At 43.7% G+C, this 20,296-nt stretch overlaps 1 protein-coding gene across 1 annotated transcript in view; it reads right to left on the bottom strand.

Moving 5' to 3' along the window:
- LOC126199387 (dipeptidase 1-like) overlaps positions 1-20,296 on the bottom strand; it is a 244,345-nt gene that overhangs the window by 62,263 nt on the left and 161,786 nt on the right. The window contains exons 5-6 of the mRNA XM_049936306.1: positions 18,650-18,719; positions 11,472-11,648 (exon numbers count right to left, since the gene is read on the bottom strand). Of these exons, the coding sequence (XP_049792263.1) occupies positions 11,472-11,648; positions 18,650-18,719 (247 nt within the window). The remainder of the gene's footprint in view (positions 1-11,471; positions 11,649-18,649; positions 18,720-20,296) is intronic.

Genomic DNA, 20,296 nt, shown 5'->3' on the forward strand with positions numbered 1-20,296 from the left:
CACAAGTGAGCACACGACAGCTTGAACACGAGATCATCCGTCCTCTGTGGCCGAGCGGTTCTAGGCCTTTCAGTCCGGAACCGTGCTACTGCTACGGTCGCAGTTTCGAATCCTGCCTCGGGCATGCATGTGTACGAGGTGTGGCTAGAAAAAAAACCGGACTAGTACTGGTGAAACAATAAAACGAATGCAATAAGGCCGAAAGTCGCGTGGCCTGTCACGTGACTCTCGCTCCGCCTACTGCTCGAGTTTCATCTGCCTCCTGCACTCAGTCTGCCCGTGGCGTCTGTTTTAAGTAGTTGACGTTTTGTCTGTGCGTCGGAAAATGTTGTGTACAGAAAGAACAGCGTGTTAACATCAAATTTTGTTTCAAACTAGGAAAATCTGCAAGTGAAACGTTTGTAATGTTACAACAAGTGTACGGCGATGATTCTTTATCGCGAACACAAGTGTTTGAGTGGTTTAAACGATTTAAAGATGGCCGCGAAGACACCAGTGATGACACTCGCACTGGCAGACCATTGTCAGCAAAAACTGATGCAAACATTGAAAAAATCGGTAAACTTGTTCGACAAGATCGCCGTTTAACAATCAGAGCAGTGTCTGAGTTAACAGGAGTTGACAAGGAAAGTGTTAGGCAGATTCTTCATGAAAGTTTCAACATGAACAAAGTGTGTTCAAAAATGGTTCCAAAGTGTCTCACAATTGAACAGAAGGAACGCCGAAGAATGATTTGTTCTGACATCCTGGAAACTCCTGTTAACTCAGACACTGCTCTGATTGTTAAACGGCGATCTTGTCGAACAAGTTTACCGATTTTTTCAATGTTTGCATCAGTTTTTGCTGACAATGGTCTGCCAGTGCGAGTGTCATCACTGGTGTCTTCGCGGCCATCTTTAAATCGTTTAAACCACTCAAACACTTGTGTTCGCGATAAAGAATCATCGCCGTACACTTGTTGTAACATTACAAACGTTTCACTTGCAGATTTTCCTAGTTTGAAACAAAATTTGATGTTAACACGCTGTTCTTTCTGTACACAACATTTTCCGACGCACAGACAAAACGTCAACTACTTAAAACAGACGCCACGGGCAGACTGAGTGCAGGAGGCAGATGAAACTCGAGCAGTAGGCGGAGCGAGAGTCACGTGACAGGCCACGCGACTTTCAGCCTTATTGCATTCGTTTTAATGTTTCCCCAGTACTAGTCCGGTTTTTTTCTAGCCACACCTCGTATGATGTACTTAGGTTAGTTAGGTTTAAGTAGGTCTAAGTACAGGGGACTGATGACCTCAGATGTTAAGTCCCATAGTGCTTAGGGCCATTTGAACACGAAATTGGTATTCCTAAAACAAGTGTACATAGTATTCTTGTACGACACCGGTTCAATCCCTAGCATGTACACCTTCATCAAGAATTGCATGGAAATGATTTCCAGAATCGTGTACAATTCTGTCGGTGGGCACAGCACCAAATCCTCGACAACCCGAACTTCTTCTCCAGTGTTCTATTTACTGATAAATATTCTTTCTCAAACCAAGGACAAGTAAATACAAGGAACATTCATTATTGATCCCGCAACAAACCACGATGGCTTGGACAGGTGGAACATCAGCGTCAGTGGAGAGTTAATGGTGTGGGATGCTTGGGTACTACAATTATTGGCCCTTATTTCATCAATGGTAGTGTAAACGGCACAGAGTATGCCAACTTCCTCAGACGAGTTCTTCCTCCGCTTCTGGATGAAGTGCCGTTAAGAACCAGAATGCTTATGTGGTATCAGCACGATGGATGTCCAGCACATAATGCCTTGCGTGCACGTCGTGTTCTGACCCGAAGGTATCCTGCGAGATGGATTGGTCGAGGAGGAACAGTTACTTGGCCTGCTAGGTGTCCTGATTTTTTTGGGTGTGCATTAACAACATTGTCTATCGCGATATTCCAACAACTCCAGAGGACATGCAGGAACTTATCGCACTTGCTTCTAATTCTCTTCAGCAGGCAACACTGGAAACAGTAAATAATTCTTTCATTCAACGAATGCACCAGTGTATCGGTGTCCAGGGTCACCACTATGACCATCTTTAAATGTTCTACTCGTGGGCAATGGTACGGCAGAGTCAAAGTCAATTTTGTGTTATGTTTACACTTGGTTTTCATTTGTTTTCTGACAACTCCAGCAAGTTGACGAATTTTTGTGACCCTGGGCTCAAAGTCAATATTGTGTTATGTATTTAATAACGTTATTTAGGATGGTCAAGATAAATGGGACATGCTGTATATAGGGTGTTTCAAATGAATATACGGGTTTTAAGGCTTTGTAGCACATATTACATTCACCTTACAACTATAAATATTACACCAAATTATAGAGAAACACAAACAGTTTTCCATAAAATTATTCAGTGTGAACACCGATCACACATCGAGTCGATAGGCGAGTTGTTCTGAAACCTTGATCAATGTGTCAGGAGTAACTGTTGGAATAACACTCTCGGATAGATCATCTGGTATCGGAGGCTCATTCGCATGATCGCGTCAGATCGCGTGTGATCGTGGAGGTCATGCATAAAACGCTGCGTCAACCGGTCCGTTGCTCCCAATCCACCGGTTGGGTACAACGTCATTTAACCAGTCGCGTAATGAGTTATGCCAGTGAGGCGGCGCACCACCTTGCTCCCAAATAAAGAAGTGGTACTCAGCTTTTTCCCACCAAGGCACGGGCCACAGCTGTAGCACATCAAGATAAGAAACACCAGTTACAGTTGACAAACCGCAAAAGAAAGGCCAATAAACTCACCGCGGGGATATTCTGCGGGCTAAGCGTGAAAGACTCGCACTCCTTCAACATGTTTTTCAGTCACTCTTTTGTCATTCCAAACTCTTCCCATTGCGCACAGGTATACAAACACAACTGTTTTACTTTCTCTTTCATTTTGTGTATTATTTAAAGTTGTAAGTTGAACGTAATAAATGCTACAACGCCTTAAAATCGTTATGTTCATTTTGAATAACCATGTATATACAGACAAAAGATATAGCTACCAGATATGGTGCATAAGAAATGTCCACGTAAATTTTATTGACCGGGTTTACTTAACAACAGAGCAATCTTGTTCTCCAGCTGGACAAAGGCAATTAATTCTTGAATAAAGAATAAACAGTATTAAAAAGAAAGTCTCGTCTCGAGAAGTAAAATATAATAATATTATTAAAGAAAACGTCTTAATGTAATCTAAACTGTCAGTTCTCGATTAGGTCTATGGCTGAAGGTCCTTGGAACAGAAAAATATCATTTACTAATACATACACAATGTACTACGTTAGCCAAAGCTCAAGTCCCGACGGGAAAGCCCAAAAGTTAAACTTTTGTATGCTTAGACTCACTATGAGTTAAAATCCGTGAAGGACAGTCAAGTTTCAGATTTCCAGTATAATGAAAGACAGTCGAGACCGGGGTAGAAACAAAGACAAAATACACTAATGGCGAATAAAATAGCTACACCAAGAAGAAATGCAGATGATAAATGGGTATTCATTGGACAAATGTATTATACTAGAACTGACATGTGATTACATTTTCACGCAATTTGGGTGTATAGATCCTGAGAAATCAGTACCCAGAACAACCACCTCTGGCCGTAATAACGGCCTTGATACGCCAGGACATTGAGTCAAACAGATTTTGGACGGCGTGTACATGTACAGCTGCCCGTGCAGCTTCAACACGATACCACAGTTCATCAAGAGTAGTTACTAGCGTATTGTGACGACCTAGTTGCTCGGCCACTATTGACCAGACGTTTTCAATTGGTGAGAGATCTGGAGAATGTGCTGGCCAGGGCAGCAGTCGAACATTTTCTGTATCCAGAAAGGCCCGTACAGGACCTGCAACATGCGGTGGTGCACTATCCTGTTGAAATGTAGGGTTTCGCAGAGATCGAATGAAGGGCCACGGGACGTAACACATCTGAAATGTAACGTCCACTGTTCAAAGTGCCGTCAATGCGAACAAGAAGTGGCCCAGACGTGTAACAAATGGCACCCCATACCATCACGCCGGGCCGGCCGCGGTGATCTCGTGGTTCTAGGCGCGGAGTCCGGAACCGTGGGACTGCTACGGTCGCAGGTTCGAATCCTGCCTCGGGCATGGATGTGTGTGATGTCCTTAGGTTAGTTAGGTTTAAGTAGTTCTAAGTTCTAGGGGACTGATGACCACAGCAGTTGAGTCCCATAGTGCTCAGAGCCATTGAACCATTGAACCATCACGCCGGGTGATACGCTAGTATGGTTATGACGAATACACGCTTCCAATGTGCCTCCACCGCGATGTCGCCAAACACGGATATGGCCATCATGATGCTGTAAACAGAACTTGTATTCATCCGAAAAAAATGACGTTTTGCCAGTCGTGCAACCACGTTCGTCGTTGAGTACACCATTGCAGGCGCTCCTGTCTGTGATGCAGCGTCAAGGGTAACAGCAGCCATGGTCTCCGAGCTGGTAGTCCATGTTGCTGCAAACGTCGTCGAACTGTTCTTGCAGATGGTTGTTGTCTTGCAATCGTCCCCATCTGTTGACTCAGCGATCGAGACGTGGCTGCACGATCCGTTACAGCCATGCAGATAAGACGCCTGTCATTAGTGATAGAAGACCATTGGGATCCAGCACGGCGTTCCGTATTACCCTCCTGAACTCAACGATTCCATATTCTGCTAACAGTCGTTGGATCTCGACCAACGCGAGCAGCAATGTCGCGATACGATAAACCGCAATCGCAATAGGTTACAATCGGACCTTTATCAAGGAAAAGTGATGGTACTCATCTCTCCTCCTTACACGAGGCATCACAACGACGTTTCACCAGGCAACGCCGGTCAACTGCTGTTTGTGTGCGCGAAATCGGTTGGAAACTTTCCTCATGTCAGCACGTTGTAGGTGTCGCCACCGGCCCTAACCTTGTGTGAATGCTCTGAAAAGCGAATCATCTGCATATCACAGCATCTTATTCCTGTCGGCTAAATTTCACGCCTGTAGTGCGTCATCTTCGTGGTGTAGCAATTTTAATGGCCAGTAGTGTATCTGACACAGGCGACTAACTGATCACAGATATGCTAAACAGCGTAGCTGCGTCGGGTCTAGAGCGATGTCCTGACTGACGGATTGTGGCTGCGTTCAGTGCCTGGTCCAAGAACGCTACTCGAGGTGAACTGGCTCTGCTGACCTGAGGGCAGCCACGGGAGCCAGGATACAGCTGGTTCTATCTTAGACCGTATGGGCCATGTAGGGAAAAAGCCGGTGGGTCCAGCGACCTCTGACGGTGCTTCGGTTGCCGGCTGGTGGCCGTGCAGAACGTGGCGGACTTTGAGTGTATTCTGCAAGAAAGTCGGCTGCCCACGTAGACACAATGAGGGTTGCAGTAGGCGCAGGACCGCTATGGAGAAAAAATTCTTGCAAAAAATAATATAGGCAAATAAATAGCCGTAGACAGTCTAGACATCTAATTCCAGATACTCGCGCTAGCATGATACGGCACTTACTGGAAATTTTACTCAGTCTTGACTGTCCTCAGCCAGTCTGACATGAAAACCTAGGCCACGTCCTACTTCTGTGAGATCGGTCTGAGGGCCCGCCCAGAGGCTGTAGCGAGCTGGCATCCTCCTCACACATACGTGATTTCGAATTGAACCATGAGGAGTTCGCGAGATTTTGCTACAAGGGAAGCCACCTCCGCGTTTTGAAAATATTGGCTAATGATGCAAAATTCATAAAATGAACATTTCTCCTTAGGAAGAGTCTCTTTATTTTTGAAACTTCTTATTACTTCAGATAGCCCACTGCTGCAGATTTCGCTGTATCCTGCAACAGCTTCTTCATTCAAAATCTGCCTCCTCTCTGGACGGGGGTGGGGTGGGGATGGAGAAAAGAAGGAGACCAACATCCATTCTGTGACGGCTCCTCGACGTTTTCTCTTCAGGGAAAATAAACTCATCCTTGCTGGAAATTGGTCAAACCGCAGATTTTGATGAAACTTTGAACACAGCTGCTAAGGTTCAGAATTATATTAGAACAAATAAGCCCTCGGTCACAAATATTAAGTCAAAACTGACCAGGTTTCGACGCTACTATGAGCGTCGTAAGCTGCATTCTCTTTCAAATTCTGAAGGTGGCAGGAGTAAAATACAGGGAGCGAAAGGCTATTTACAATGTGTACAGAAACCAGATGGCAGTTATAAGAGTCGAGGGACATGAAAGGGAAGCAGTGGTTGGGAATGGAGTGAGACTGGGTTGTAGCGTGTCCCCGATGTTGTTCAATCTGTATATTGAGCAAGCAGTAACGCAAACAGAAGAAAAATTCTGAGAAGGTATTAAAATCCATGGAGAAGAAATAAAAACTTTAAGGTTCGCCGATGACATTGTAATTCTGTCAGTGACAGCAAATGACTTGGAAGAGCAGTTGAACGGAATGGACAGTGTATTAAAAGAAGGATATAAGATGAACATCAACAAAAGCAAAACGAGGATAATGGAATGTAGTCGAAGTAAGTCGGGTGATGCTGAGGGAAGTAGATTAGGAAATGAGACACTTAAAGTAGTAAAGGAGGTTTGCTATTTGGGGAGCAAAATAACTGATGATGGTCGAAGTACAGAGGATATAAAATGTACACTAGCAATGGCAAGGAAAGCGTTTCTGAAGAAAAATTAGTTAACATCGAGTATAGATTTAAGTGTCAAGAAGTGGTTGCTGAAAGTATATGTATGGAGTGTAGCCATGTATGGCAGTGAAACATGGACGATAAATAGTTTGGACAAGAAGAGAAGCTTTCGAAATTTGGTGCTACAGAAGAATTATGAAGATTAGATGGGTAGATCACATAACTAATGAGGAGGTACTGAATAGGATTGGGGAGAAGAGAAGTTTGTGGCACAACTTGACTAGAAGAAGGAATCGGTTGGTAGGACATGTTCTGAGGCATCAAGGGATCACAAATTTAGCATTGGAGGGCAGCGTGGAGGGTAAAAATCGTAGAGGGAGACCAAGAGATGAAAACACTAAGCATATTCAGAAGGATGTGAGCTGCTGTACGTACTGGGAGATGAAGAAGCTTGCACAGTATAGAGTAGCTTGATGAGCTGCATCAAACCAGTCTCAGGACTGAAGACCACAACAACAACACGAGCGTCGTCTTCAGAATTAGACTAAGACTAAGGGATACAACAAGACTCTTGTTCACTAAAGTACGAGCAGCCCTTAGCGGGTCGCCATCTTACTTACAACTATTCATGACGTTGCCTTTCCGGCTTACATCTCTTTTAATATGTGACTTGTAAGTACTGCATCTTTTTCCAGTCAGTACAAACTTTAATTTTATTAATGTATTATATACTTAATATGGTTTAGAACAGTTAGTCTAATTCTGAAGACGACGCTCATTGTAGCGTCGAAACCTGGTCAATTTTGACTTAATATTTGTGACCGAGGGCTTATTTGTTCTAATACAGATTTTGAGTATGGATCTCAAAAGAAGAACGGAAAATTAAATTGGGTATAAATATGAGGAGCTGAAAGAATGACTGACGAGGAAGTAACAGCAAGACTAAGGACTGATGCGGTGTTGCCAAATTTGAAAGAAGATTGGTTAGCTTGTATGTATACCTGTTGAGTGTGCCAGAATAATTAAAATTCCCTGTCTCAGTTTGTTTTATTTGGCCGTCTCATTCAAGTTCATATCGTCAGCACAATTTCTCCCTGTGTATGGGTGTACGAGGGGTAGATATAAAGCTTTAATTAGCGCTATGACAATATGTATTGATGTAATTAAAATTTTATTTTTGCCGGTTCATATATGAAGTTCTATCACACACTGAAATCCCCGCACCAAAGTACCGTAGCACGCCGCTGGAGGGCCAGTACGAAATGGCACAGCACATGGATAAAGTGGAGTATCACACGATATCACGTGTTTTGTATTTTTAGGGCAGCAACGATACAACAATCCATTCTGAGCCTGTGGAAGTGTACAGGAAGTATGGACCATATCATCATGAAGTAGTGGTTAGGTGGTATAGGCACTTCCACTATGGTCAAACAAGTCTGAGTGACAAATAATGGAGACGAATAATAAGAAGAATGGGGCTCCTTTAAAACAAATTTTCTTCTGAATAATTCTTGCATTGCTTATCAGCCTGTGACCCATGACTAGTCGAAATGATAGTATGTGCATAATACTGAATGACGAACGGCACAGTTGGCTACTAATTTTTCTAGCCATTGTGAAAGCATCTCAGGAATTTAAAAAAACCTCCAGCAGCACACAGTGCAACAAGAAAAATAATTTATTTTCCAGCATATATGTTGCATAATGATCACAACAGTAACACTATTTAATATTTGTTCTATGAAGAGTTGTACACATGACTGTCCATCTTGTATAACTTCGCAAATTTAATAGGAGGGATATAGAATGAAAAAGTGGATGGTGATATTTCTGGTACACTGTGTAACCACAGTGTGTAAGGGGTTGCTCATATTTAACAAACAGAATGCAAAACACTGTGCTGAATGATTCGGATAATGTCGGAATGGCAAAAACGTTTAGTGAGTTGGAAAAAAAAATCACAAAGGAAGACCCTCAGGGTTTAATTTTGGGTCTGCTCCTGTTCCTCATAAATGTGAGTAGCTGTCCACTTAACATTCAACAAGCAAAACCAGAACTTTTTGCTTGTGATACTAGTATTATAATCAATCCCATTAGAGGGAAAGCAGCAGAAGAGTTGGTAAATAACATTTACCAAAGAATTATTCAGTTGTTCTCTGGCAAAGGACTCTCCCTAAATTTTGGAAGAACACACTGTATTGAGTTCTGTACGACAAACAGGGTCGTATCAATGTAGCACATGAGCAGCAGTCAGTAAGTCATGTATAATGCTCCAAATTCTTGGCTGTACATACTGATGGAAAATTGAAGTGGAAGAAGCATATTACCGAGCTTCTAAAACAATTTAAGTTATTTTTGCTGCTTGTATAATTGCTGATATCAAACTCCTACCATATATTCCAAATTTACTTTCAATACGAAAATACAAAATAATTTTGTGGGATAACTCATCACTTAGAGAGAATACATAGATTGCACTAAAGTGAGCAGTAAGATTAAAACGTGATATTTTCTCACAGAGCTAGGCGTTTTAACTGCATCCTCACAACACATATATTGGCTCGTTAAATTTGTCATAAATAATCCATCACAATACTGATGTCCACGCCTACAACACCAGAGGAGAAAGTACCCTTATTTGTCATTGTTAAAACTGGCAATGGCTCAGAAAGGAGTTCAACTTGCAGGAACAAAACTTTTTGAGCGTTTGCCCAATAAAATGTCTGACATCTTGGGGAGCAAGTTTTAAATGTAATTTCAAAGCATTTCTCCTGAACAGCTCCTTCTATTCCACTGACTAATTTCTACTTCAAAACTAGAAGCCAGCAATGAAAATGTGATTGTTAAGTAGAACTAAAAATATTGATATGTTTATTAATGTTAAGATTATCATGTTTACATGTCTTGTAAGCAGATTCTTTCCGGACCCTTTCCATAAAAGAATCGTTAAAACTATCTACGGAAAATGTAACTCACTAACTAAGCAGGAAAGAGTATGAGATATACTTTATCATAGAAACTAGACTCTTGAAACTAGAATCTTGAAGACTAGAGATAGTAAGTTCATATTCACAGAACATGTACATCACTATGTTCTGCAGAAACGATTAGCGTTTCAACCACGTCGGCCCACGGGTTCAAGGTCAACATCGATATCGAGGTGCAACATTACCCACCGCTAAGACGTTCCTGCGACTCTCGCTGTCGCTATAAATCGAAGGTAACGGATCAGTGTGACTGGAAGACGGAGTCGTGCGGCTGAGGAAGGAGGTTCGCGACGGCGAGAGGCAGCTGACAGCAGAGGCAGCAATTTAACAAGTCACGCGCGAGGGGCTGAAAACCCAAAAGAACAAAGTCCACCGCTAGCATTTTCGCATGCCGGCAGCCAGGAGTCATCGACAAACCGCGCCAGGACAGATCATCAAGACAGGAAACACCATCACACACCCAGCAAGGAACATGAGGCAAGGCTGTAACAAGCTAGAACTCCACAATCCTCGAGCCAAGAATAAGGCCCGTCAGTACAGCGTCAGCGTCACCGTCTGTGTTACTTGAGCACACGTGCAAGATGCCTCGCAGACGTATGCGCGAACCATACCATCAAATCAGTGAGTTTGAAAGAAGGCGTATTATTGGCATGAGAGAATGTGATGCATCCATCTGGGAAACTGCTGCTCGTGTGGGATGAAGTGTTTCGGCAGTGCGACGGGTGTGTACAGAATGGTTCGCGGAAGGCCTTAGAACAGGACGAGATGGGTCAGGTCACACCACCCATACCACCACTCGCGAAGGTCGACACCTCATGCGAATGGCATTTCAGGACAGATCTGCGTGCTCCTCGGCTCTGTCGCAACAGTGGAACAGTGCAAAACATCGTGCAATATCTGGGGTAGAAGCCGTCGCCGTTCATTACGTCATATGTTACATGCGCGTCGTCTGCTTCTCTGCCTACCTTTGACGAAAGTGCAGAAAGACGATGAACGGCAATGGCGTATGGAACGACATCGCTGGGGACAGGAATGACATCATATAGTGTTTTCAGACGAACCCACTTTATGTTTGTTTGAAAATGATGGTCGCATTTTGGTTCACCGCAGACAGGAGAGCGGCATCATTGACACAAGACATACGGCGCCAAATCAAGACCTTATGGTGTCGCATGCTACTGGGTACAAGTATAACTCACAATTGGTATGTGTTGACCACCGTGACCTACGTGAATGGCATCCAGCGACCCATAGCCATACCCTCTATACACAACGTCCCAGACGCCATTTTTCAGCAATACAACGCACATGTTGCTATACGAACTTGTGACTTCTTGGTGTCATAGGGATGTCAGCCTTTTGCTCTGGATCGCCAAGCACCAGACTTGTCGCCAATCGAAAATGTGTGGGATATGGTGAAACGATGGGTGCAGCACTGTGACCCAGTGCCAACCACCACAGGTGAATTTTGGAACCAGGTGAACGTAACATGAATGGCTTTACCACAGGATGCCATTCGCGCCTTATACGCATCGGTGCTATCACGTGTGGAATAAGTTATCATGGTCCATGGCTAACGCTGTGCCTACTACGCAACATGACACATGCTGAACTGAGGTGACTGCAATGCTAATCATTTCTACAGAACATACCAATGTACGTGGCCTGTGAATGTGAACGTCCTATATCCAATCCGTCAAGGTACCTCTGCAAGAAGAATGCAACAACAACTAAGAAGAAAGAGAAATATGAAGCAAAACTTGGTGCAATTTTGTAAGAGAGTGAGGAGTTGGTAGTAGAGTTAGTACGAGGTGGGCACTCACCAGCAGTCTGAGCACGTGGTCGGGCACGTTGCGCGAGCTGTTGCAGAGCGCATGCGCGGCCGAGTGCGAGAAGATGACGGGCGCGCGGCTGGTCCGCAGCGCGTCCAACATGGTGGGCACCGACGCGTGCGACACGTCCACCATGACGCCCAGGCGGTTCATCTCGCGCACCACCAGCTGCAGCACGAGGCGCCTGCTTAAGTCTGACAGAAAACAGCTAACACATTTGTCAGAGAGTATCCAGGAAAATATTTTCGTTCACTTACCACTGTCGCTTCCTCCCTTTCCTACTATACTCAGCTCTGCAAAAAGTAGATAAAGTAACATATCATATTAGTTACTCAGTGGACGTGAATGAAAGTGTGACAGCATGCTGCCATGGGTCTCCCAGTCGTGCACGTAAAGCTAGACACATGATGCAACCGCAGCGAGACAATAGCACCAAATGGGGCTGGCCCCGCAACACGAAGCAGCTGAAGGAACGCGAAAAGACAGAGTTTATCAATCAGAGAGCAGTGATAGTGAGCTGCGGTGGTGTTCTTTGCAAAATGGCCTGGACGAAACATTTGGATGGCTTCACAAGAGGAAGAATCATCGAGAAATTGGAAGAAGGACAAAATGGGAAGATTGTAGCCCAGGTGTTTGGTTTTGCTCACAGGATTCTTTCACGTGCAAGGGGAGCATTCGAAACCACCGTTACTGTTACCCGAAGGAGAGAAAGTGAACCATGGCCAACTACATTAACAGATGGCCGCTATGTTATACCATGGGCAACAAGACACCAGCGTCAAATGGCGAGCGCAGTTGCAACCACATTTAACGGTGTACAAGGCCCGCAATCTCACGCTCCACCTTAGAATGGCGACTGTATAGCGGTGGTCTCTTGACCGACGATCAGTACGTTGTGTTCCGTTGACACCCACACATTAGCGTATACGATACGCCGTATCGCATATTCTTCTCTGATGAGAAGCTCTCCTGTGTAGCTATTCTGGACGTTCATATTTCGAGAGGTGGGAACACGCAATGCGTAATGTAGCCTGGGTGTTCTCACTTCCATATCTTTGGAGACGGTACACTCACAGGTCAACACTGCTGTGACGCTCTACTCCTTCCCCACGTGCTTCTTTTCAGGGGTGTATTCGTCCCTGACTTCACTTTTATGGCTGATAATCCGCGACTGTGTCGATAACAGCAAGCGGAGGAGCTGTAAACACCCCACCAACAATGTGACTAGCATTGCAGCACGTTGCAGTTTACCATTACACATCCTATTAAGAACCAAGTCCCACCTTTTTAATGTCTAGGCTCTAGGGGATCTTCTCAAATCATCGCGACTTCAGTGAAATTACTGTCTTTGATTAATAGTGACATTTCTGTTCGTCTCGTTACGCACTTTTTTCGGTTACCTCATGTACTTTACAATACTCTACTGTAGCAGTTCTTTCTATGTATGGTCCAAGTTTAATCGAGCTATGTTTCTTGACTGCGGCACATTATGTGAGCGTTACTTTCGTCCTTACGTTTTGCACACCAGTGTACCTACGAACTGTGATCCCTCGAATTTCACCTCCGTGTTCCTTTCGTGACACTGTGCGTCACAATGCCTCTCAAGCAGCATATTCCCCTGCAGCTACTCCAGCTATATAAGCATACCCTTGACGCTTTCGTACTTACTAATTAAACCTTCGACGAGACTCGCTGCTCTTCTTTGTGTCTTCTTTAGTTCCCTTATCAGTTCTACCTGTTAGAGGACCCTGGCCGAGAGTCATACTTAAATAACGGTGGAATGAGGATTTTGTTAGTGACATCCTTTTTTGGGTGGACTACAGTTCCAGAGGTTTCTTGTATTGAATCTCAGTCTTGCATATGCATTTCCTGTGAATGCTCTCGGGTCATTACTCCACTTTCAGTTGTTCCGCACGATAACACCAAATATTTAATACGTGTGACATCTTCCTGAGATTGTTCAGCAGTCACGTAACTGCAAAAGTAACAAAATAACAGAACTTTCCACATATCTGCGTGCATTACGTTGCATGTGTTTACGTTCAGAATCAACTGCCAATCCATGCACTGAGCGTCGAGCTTCTTCTGCATTCCGCTACTATTTTGCAACGTTCTCTGGTGTCCACATACAGTCTCATGGCGCTTTTTACGTTATTAACTAAGTCTTCTCTCTCTCTCTCTCTCTCTCTCTCTCTCTCTCTCTCACACACACGCACACACACAAATACACACACAGACACTCACTTTTCAGGGTTTCTCTCCTAAGAGTCGTCAGGCACATTTTCTCTGGTGTCTCGTCAGATACTTACAATTTAGTTTTTGCAACATCTAGGCATAGTCAGTCCAAGCAAATAATGCTCATCTCGTGTTTCATGCGACGCCTGATGTCGACGATAAACGTCGGTTTGTTTCCCGTTATAAACAAAATGAATTTAAACCGGAGTTTTTGTGCCCTTTCGGTAAAGCAGTCACATATTAGTCTAGTGCAATATTCGTTTCATTGATATGTATTAACACGGAGCACTCTATTATACCGACAGGTAAATTTCCGCCTTAAAAATCATTTTGCTTGCAACGGGATTCAAACTTCCGCTTTCCGTCGACGTTGAGAGTCGAATGAACGACCTGATGACCGATATTTATTTGGGCTGACTCCAGCTACGTACTGCTAAAGCTAAATCCAAAATATATGTCGTACAGCAAGAGAAAATGCGTTCAAGCCTTAGGACCGACACGTTACTTAGGCGATATATAGAGTGTTCCAAAAATACTTTCACAAATTCTGCGGACATGTTCCTTGCACCAAACAATAACAGAAGTTCATTAGACATGTTTCTGAAAATCCTTCGTTTCCGAGTTCTTCATGAAAGTTGACGTTTAACGGGTTTCCATGTACAACGCAACAACTTCACTTATCTATGCCGTCATGTGTTTATTGAATCCCAGGTGGCCTTGAGTTGCTGGGAGACTTATTTACACTCGTCATCCCTCTGTCTTCAAAGTGTCCATTGGGTACATGTACCAGCTGAAAATGCTCATTTCCAACATGGCAGTGTATTCACTTTGGGAGCAGGCAGACATGGGCCGATAGCAGTCGTCCCGCTACAGTGCAGGCTAGATCTCAGCTTCAGTTTAACGTGAGGGCTGGTACTGTAGGTGACTATGTGCTATGGCCAAACGTTTTCCCAGCGTGTCTTACAGGTGCTGTCTACAGCAATTTTATTCAGAATATTCCACAACAGCAACTAGAAGAAGTGCGTCTGCGAATAAGAGGACACATGTGGTCTGTTCATGATGGAGCTGCAGCACATTTCAGCCTGTTCGAGATGCAGCGACTGGTATCCACCATGACAGATGGATAGGGAGAGGAGGACCATTTCTGTGATCTTCTCGTTCTCCGACATCAGTCCTTTGGATCATTATGTCTGGGGGTACTTTACACAACTGGTATATGCACCAGTCTACCACAATATAGAAACTGTTCATCGGCATGTCATAGATACTTGCGTAACCGTTCGAAATCACCAAAGAATATTTCAAAGGTTACGACATTCCTGACTCAACAAGTTCATCCATGTTTAGAAGTAAGTGGAGGACGTCTCGAGCATTTATTGTGGGTTTATGTGTTGATGAGTCCCAATAACATATAAACTAACACTAATAACTCAAAAAACAAAGGATTTTCGTACATTTGTTTATATAGACTTTTTTCGTGGCTTGGTATGAGGTACCTGCCCCATAGTTTGTAAAAGTATTTATGAAATACCTTGTATTTATACAATAATGTTTTATCGTAACAGAGCGAACAACGGCTTGTCAATAAATTATTTATCATTGTTTCCTATTCATACTTTGTGCTTTTTCTGAGACGCTTCCTGGGAACAGCTACTACAGAAACAGATCTGCCTTGCGTTGTGCTACTGGTCAGTGCAAGGTGAGGCAATGTTGCTAAAATATTGAGTAAAATCAATTGATAAAGAGCTATATAATGATTTAAATATAGGTTTTCAAAATGTTTAATATTAAAATCAGCTCTACAGATACCAACCGATGACTACGTGATGGCTATTTGGTATCTTACTGACACTTTTGAAATGGAGATCGCAACACAGAATCCTCACTGCGTGTGTGTGTGTGTGTGTGTGTGTGTGTGTGTAGCTTGCTGTCGTATTTCTGACTTTGGGAAAGGTCGAATCATTAGAACGAGGGACACAGAAGCATCGTGTAAGTAGAGGCCCATCCAGGAAGACTACAAGATGGAAAGGTTATGATTATTCTCCTGGCTTTGATGAGTAGGAGCATGGCAACAGGTGAAATCCGGCCAGAGGCTGTAGAGAGAGTCACTACGATCCACCAGGAGCAGATTGCTAGAAGCTGGGTTGAGATATAAGAGTTGCTACGCGTTCTTCACTGCTGACATCACTGAACAGGCAACCGAGGCTTGCATATCGTAGAGCCAGCGCCAACGGCGACATTGACTCTTCAAGTTGTTCAGCAATCAGACCCGGTCTGTTCATGACAGTCAAGTAGACGCCGAGGTGTCTATGTCACAGGAAGCAGCGATTATAGAGTCCAATAGAACTCCTGGATCATGGCGTAGGGACTATTGGATTCGGCAGGAAGATTCATTTCGTACACTACAGGCCATTAAAACTGCTACACCAAGAAGAAATGAAGGTGATAGACAGGTATGCATTGGACAAATATATTATACTAGAACTGACATGTGATTACATTTTCGCGCAATTTGGGTGCATAGGTCCTGAGAAATCAGTACCCAGAACAACCACCTCTGGCCGTAATAACGGCCTCGACATGCCTGGGAAATGAGTCAAACAGACTGTGGATGGCGTGTACAGGTACAGCTGCCCATGCAGCTTCAACACGATACCACAGTTCATCAAGAGTAGTGACTAGCTTATTGTGACGAGCCAGTTGCTCGGCCACCATTGACCAGACGTTTTCAGTTGGTGAGAGATCTGGAGAATGTGCTGGCCAGGGCAACAGTCGAACATTTTCTGCATCCAGAAAGGCCCATACAGGACCTGCAACATGAGGTCGTGCATTATCCTGCTGAAATGTAGGGTTTCGCAGGGATCGAATGATGGGTAGACCACGGATCGTAACACATCTCAAATGTAACCTCCACTGTTCAAAGTGCCGTCAGTGCGTACAGGAGGTAACCGAGACGTGTAAACAATGGCACCCCATAGCATACGTCAGTATGGCGATGACGAATACACGCTTCCAATGTGCGTTCACAGCGATGTCGCTACACATGAATGCGACCGTCATGATGCTGTGAACAGAACCTAGATTCATTGGAAATAATGACGTTTTGCCATTCGTGCACCAAGGTTCATCGTTGAGTACACCATCGCTGACGTTCCTGTCTGTGATGCAACGTCAAGGGTAACCGCAGCCATGGTCTCCAAGCTGATAGTCCATGCTGCTGCAAATGTAGTCGAACTGTTCCTGCAGATGGTTGTTGCCTTGCAAACGTCCCCATCTGTTGATTCAGGGATCGAGACGTGACTGCACGATCCGTTACAGCCATGCGGATAAGATGCCTTTCATCTCGACTGCTAGTGATACGAGGCCGTTGGGATCCATCAATGCGTTCCGTATTACCCTCCTGAACCCACCGATTTCATATTCTGCTAACAGTCATTGGATCTCGACCAACGCGAGCAGTAAGGTCGCGATACTATAAATCGCAATCGCGATAGGCTACAATCCGACCTTTATCAAAGTCGGAAACTTGATGGTACGCATTTCTCCTCCTTACACGAGGCATCACAACAACGTTTCACCAGGAAACGCCGGTCAACTACTATTTGTGTATGAGAAATCGGTTGGAAACTTTCCTCATGTCAGCACGTTGTCGGTGTCGTCACCGGCGCCAACCTTGTGTGAATGCTCTGAAAAGCAAATCATTTGCATATCACAGCATCTTCTTCCTGTCGGTTAAATTTCGCCTCTGTAGGACGTCATCTTCGTGGTGTAGCAATGTTAATGGCCTGTAGTGTAATTATTGAAGGGGAGCCGAATTGTCACGAAAATGGAAAGATGGTGTAAACCATTGTCACAACCTTCACACCCCAGAGTTCCATATGGCATATTCTAGTAGGATGATGGGAAATTCCATACTGCAGATCACACCACAAATGCATTGATGAATGTACGGGTCCTTCACTGTCCTGGCCAGCTTTCTGATTTGTTAACAATACATCATGTATGGTATGCGAGGATGCGAAGGGGAGACGTAAGCATTCACACCATCCTCCAGCCAGTAATATTGATGAACAGACACTATAACAAGTTCCCCAAGTTGACGTTCCTGAGCTGTTTGCTTCCGTATGATAGTGAATGCAAGAGTATATTTACGCACGTGCTGGTTACATCTCATGCTGATTTCAAAGTCTGACGTGTTCTGAATGGAATGAAAGTTCAGTCATTTAATACGCGTTATGTGATGATAACCGGAACAAAGTTTGAAAAAAAGAAACGGGCTGGTGATTCATAGAGTAACATTTTCTGTTTTTGTCAGTATTTGTATTATTATTTAGTAAGGCAAAAAGTGTTTCACCCTTTTCCTGTAGAGATCATTGCTAGTCAACTGTTGCTTGTAGCACTTGCTGAGAGCTAGCTGACTGAACAATAATGATCTATTATTTCTTAGTTATTAAACGTTTAATGGCAATTTAAGATCTCACCTGTTGTTAGTTATACAGAAAGCGTTCATTAATAGTGTTTTTCTTAATGGATTTCATCTTTCTTTGAACGGCTAGAATTTTATTTTGTGATTGCAATTGCAATTCATGCAGTAAGCCATTTTCAAGCACAATATTTTGAAACCTAGGTGTATCTTAGGTCTAACGTAAACCTATATGTGAAAACCTTAGGCCTGAAAATGGCTTAATCGCAAAGCAAAATTCTACAGCTGAGAGTAAAGAGAAATCCTTTAAAAAAATTATAGAAACTGTGGAACCATACTGCAAGAAAATAATTCACTAATATTGTGTCACAGACATAAAGTGCGGTTTTCATAAACAGATTGTATATGAACGGCACTGCAGAAAGTAATACCAGCCAGGAGACGCTTCTAGTGAAGAATAAATTAGTTACTGGAATATTACGTGTAAAATTTCAGCATGGCGTTAACTTACCTTCCCAAAGCTCGAGAGGCCTCCCAGGATTGGTATCCTCCCAGGCTCGTCAACTATGGAGCAGTCTGCCCTAACAAAGAGTCGGAATTACTTTTGCGTGCAGATGTTACCATCTATACAATGCAGGATAAGAAAAATTATGATTTCACATACACTGGGCATACCGCCTAATGGAAGCACAGCTGTAAAGAAAATTGTCTCTCTTTTTTTTTTTTTTTTGTTCTATTCAGCCTCAGACTATATAAATCACTAGGTAATCTGTTTAAAAATTTAAAGAAATTAAATACGGGGAAGAGTAAAATACTAAATTACGAACTCAAACAAATTTTTATATACAGCTAATGGGCACTAGTGTATGTTAGTTGCAGCTCGTCTAAAGGAAGTGTGAAGCAGTTGTGAATTTCGTGAGTAGGCAGACGGCATCTACTACTCTTGCATTGAATGTTAAGCTTACCTGTGGTATGCGTACTGTAAGACCTTCAGTACACACACCATCAGATTATTTGACTTGTCGCTCTAACGAAGTAGGCGAGTGTCAGCAATATGTCTCGTGGTCTTATCGTGGCGTGTTTATCTTCTGCCGTTAGGTCAGACGATAGAAATGCCACTTGCACGCTTAGAGTAGCAGATTGACGGTGGCCAACTTTAAACAGAACTTGATTAATTTTCTCACACATTTATTAAAATAATAACAAGCTTAAAATTACTTAACTTGGTTCTGGATGCTATTTACGATTGAAATCTAAAGTTCCTTTGGTATTGGTACGTTAATCTTATTCTCACATATATCCCTGATACTTGACAAAAGTGTCTATACATTTATCTTCATGGCTATGTACAGGAATATGGTAATCTTATTAGGTGCAGACTGAAGCTTGACTATACACTGGTACAGACAAATGTAGAACTCGTACAGACTGTTGCAGACAAATGCAGACTGACTAATCGGAGGTCTGTACACTTGTTATAATACCTTACGTGTTCATGTATCACTGCGTGAGTGTGATCTGCGAGGAGAAAAGGGTCTACATTAGCAGCAATCTCATTGGCTGCGTTACATATTAATACGCGGATCGGCGGACGCAGAATTTGGTCCGTCTCTATGGCAGCGCCATCTCGTTGTGTGCAGACGGACGAGCGCTGCGCCTGCGCTGTTGTGCTTAGCGGGGCGCGCTCTAGTGGGAAAGTTGTGTACGCGCTGACTACACGGAACTATGTACACAACATTACCTAAACCAGCAATTCTGGTTTTCTCCCACTGCTAGTTTTTCCTTATGAATTGGTTGATACCCGAAATTTAAATTTAGTGGCACATTTATACTCCTGTGCACCCGGATGGGCTTGCTAATGAGGGACACATGTTCGAACCTCACGAGAGGGCGCGTGTGGTGACACGTTGGTAGACGCCGCACCACATCGAGCCTCGGAGTGGCAGGACAGCACAATGCAGAACAGTCTGCAGTACTGCCGGAAGTGGCGACGTCGATTTGAGCTAGGTCGCTCTGAACACGGCGCCAGAGTGACAGGCCCAAGAAATTGCCACGAATGCAGTTATGCAGCTGGAAGTATGGAGCTGAATTGACCACAGCATCTGCAATGCTGCTTTGGGGTCACAGTGAGGAAGCGATTGACAGTTTTGTAGCACAT

The sequence above is a fragment of the Schistocerca nitens genome, chromosome 8 (genome assembly GCF_023898315.1).
Source record: "Schistocerca nitens isolate TAMUIC-IGC-003100 chromosome 8, iqSchNite1.1, whole genome shotgun sequence".
Taxonomy (NCBI): domain Eukaryota; kingdom Metazoa; phylum Arthropoda; class Insecta; order Orthoptera; family Acrididae; genus Schistocerca; species Schistocerca nitens.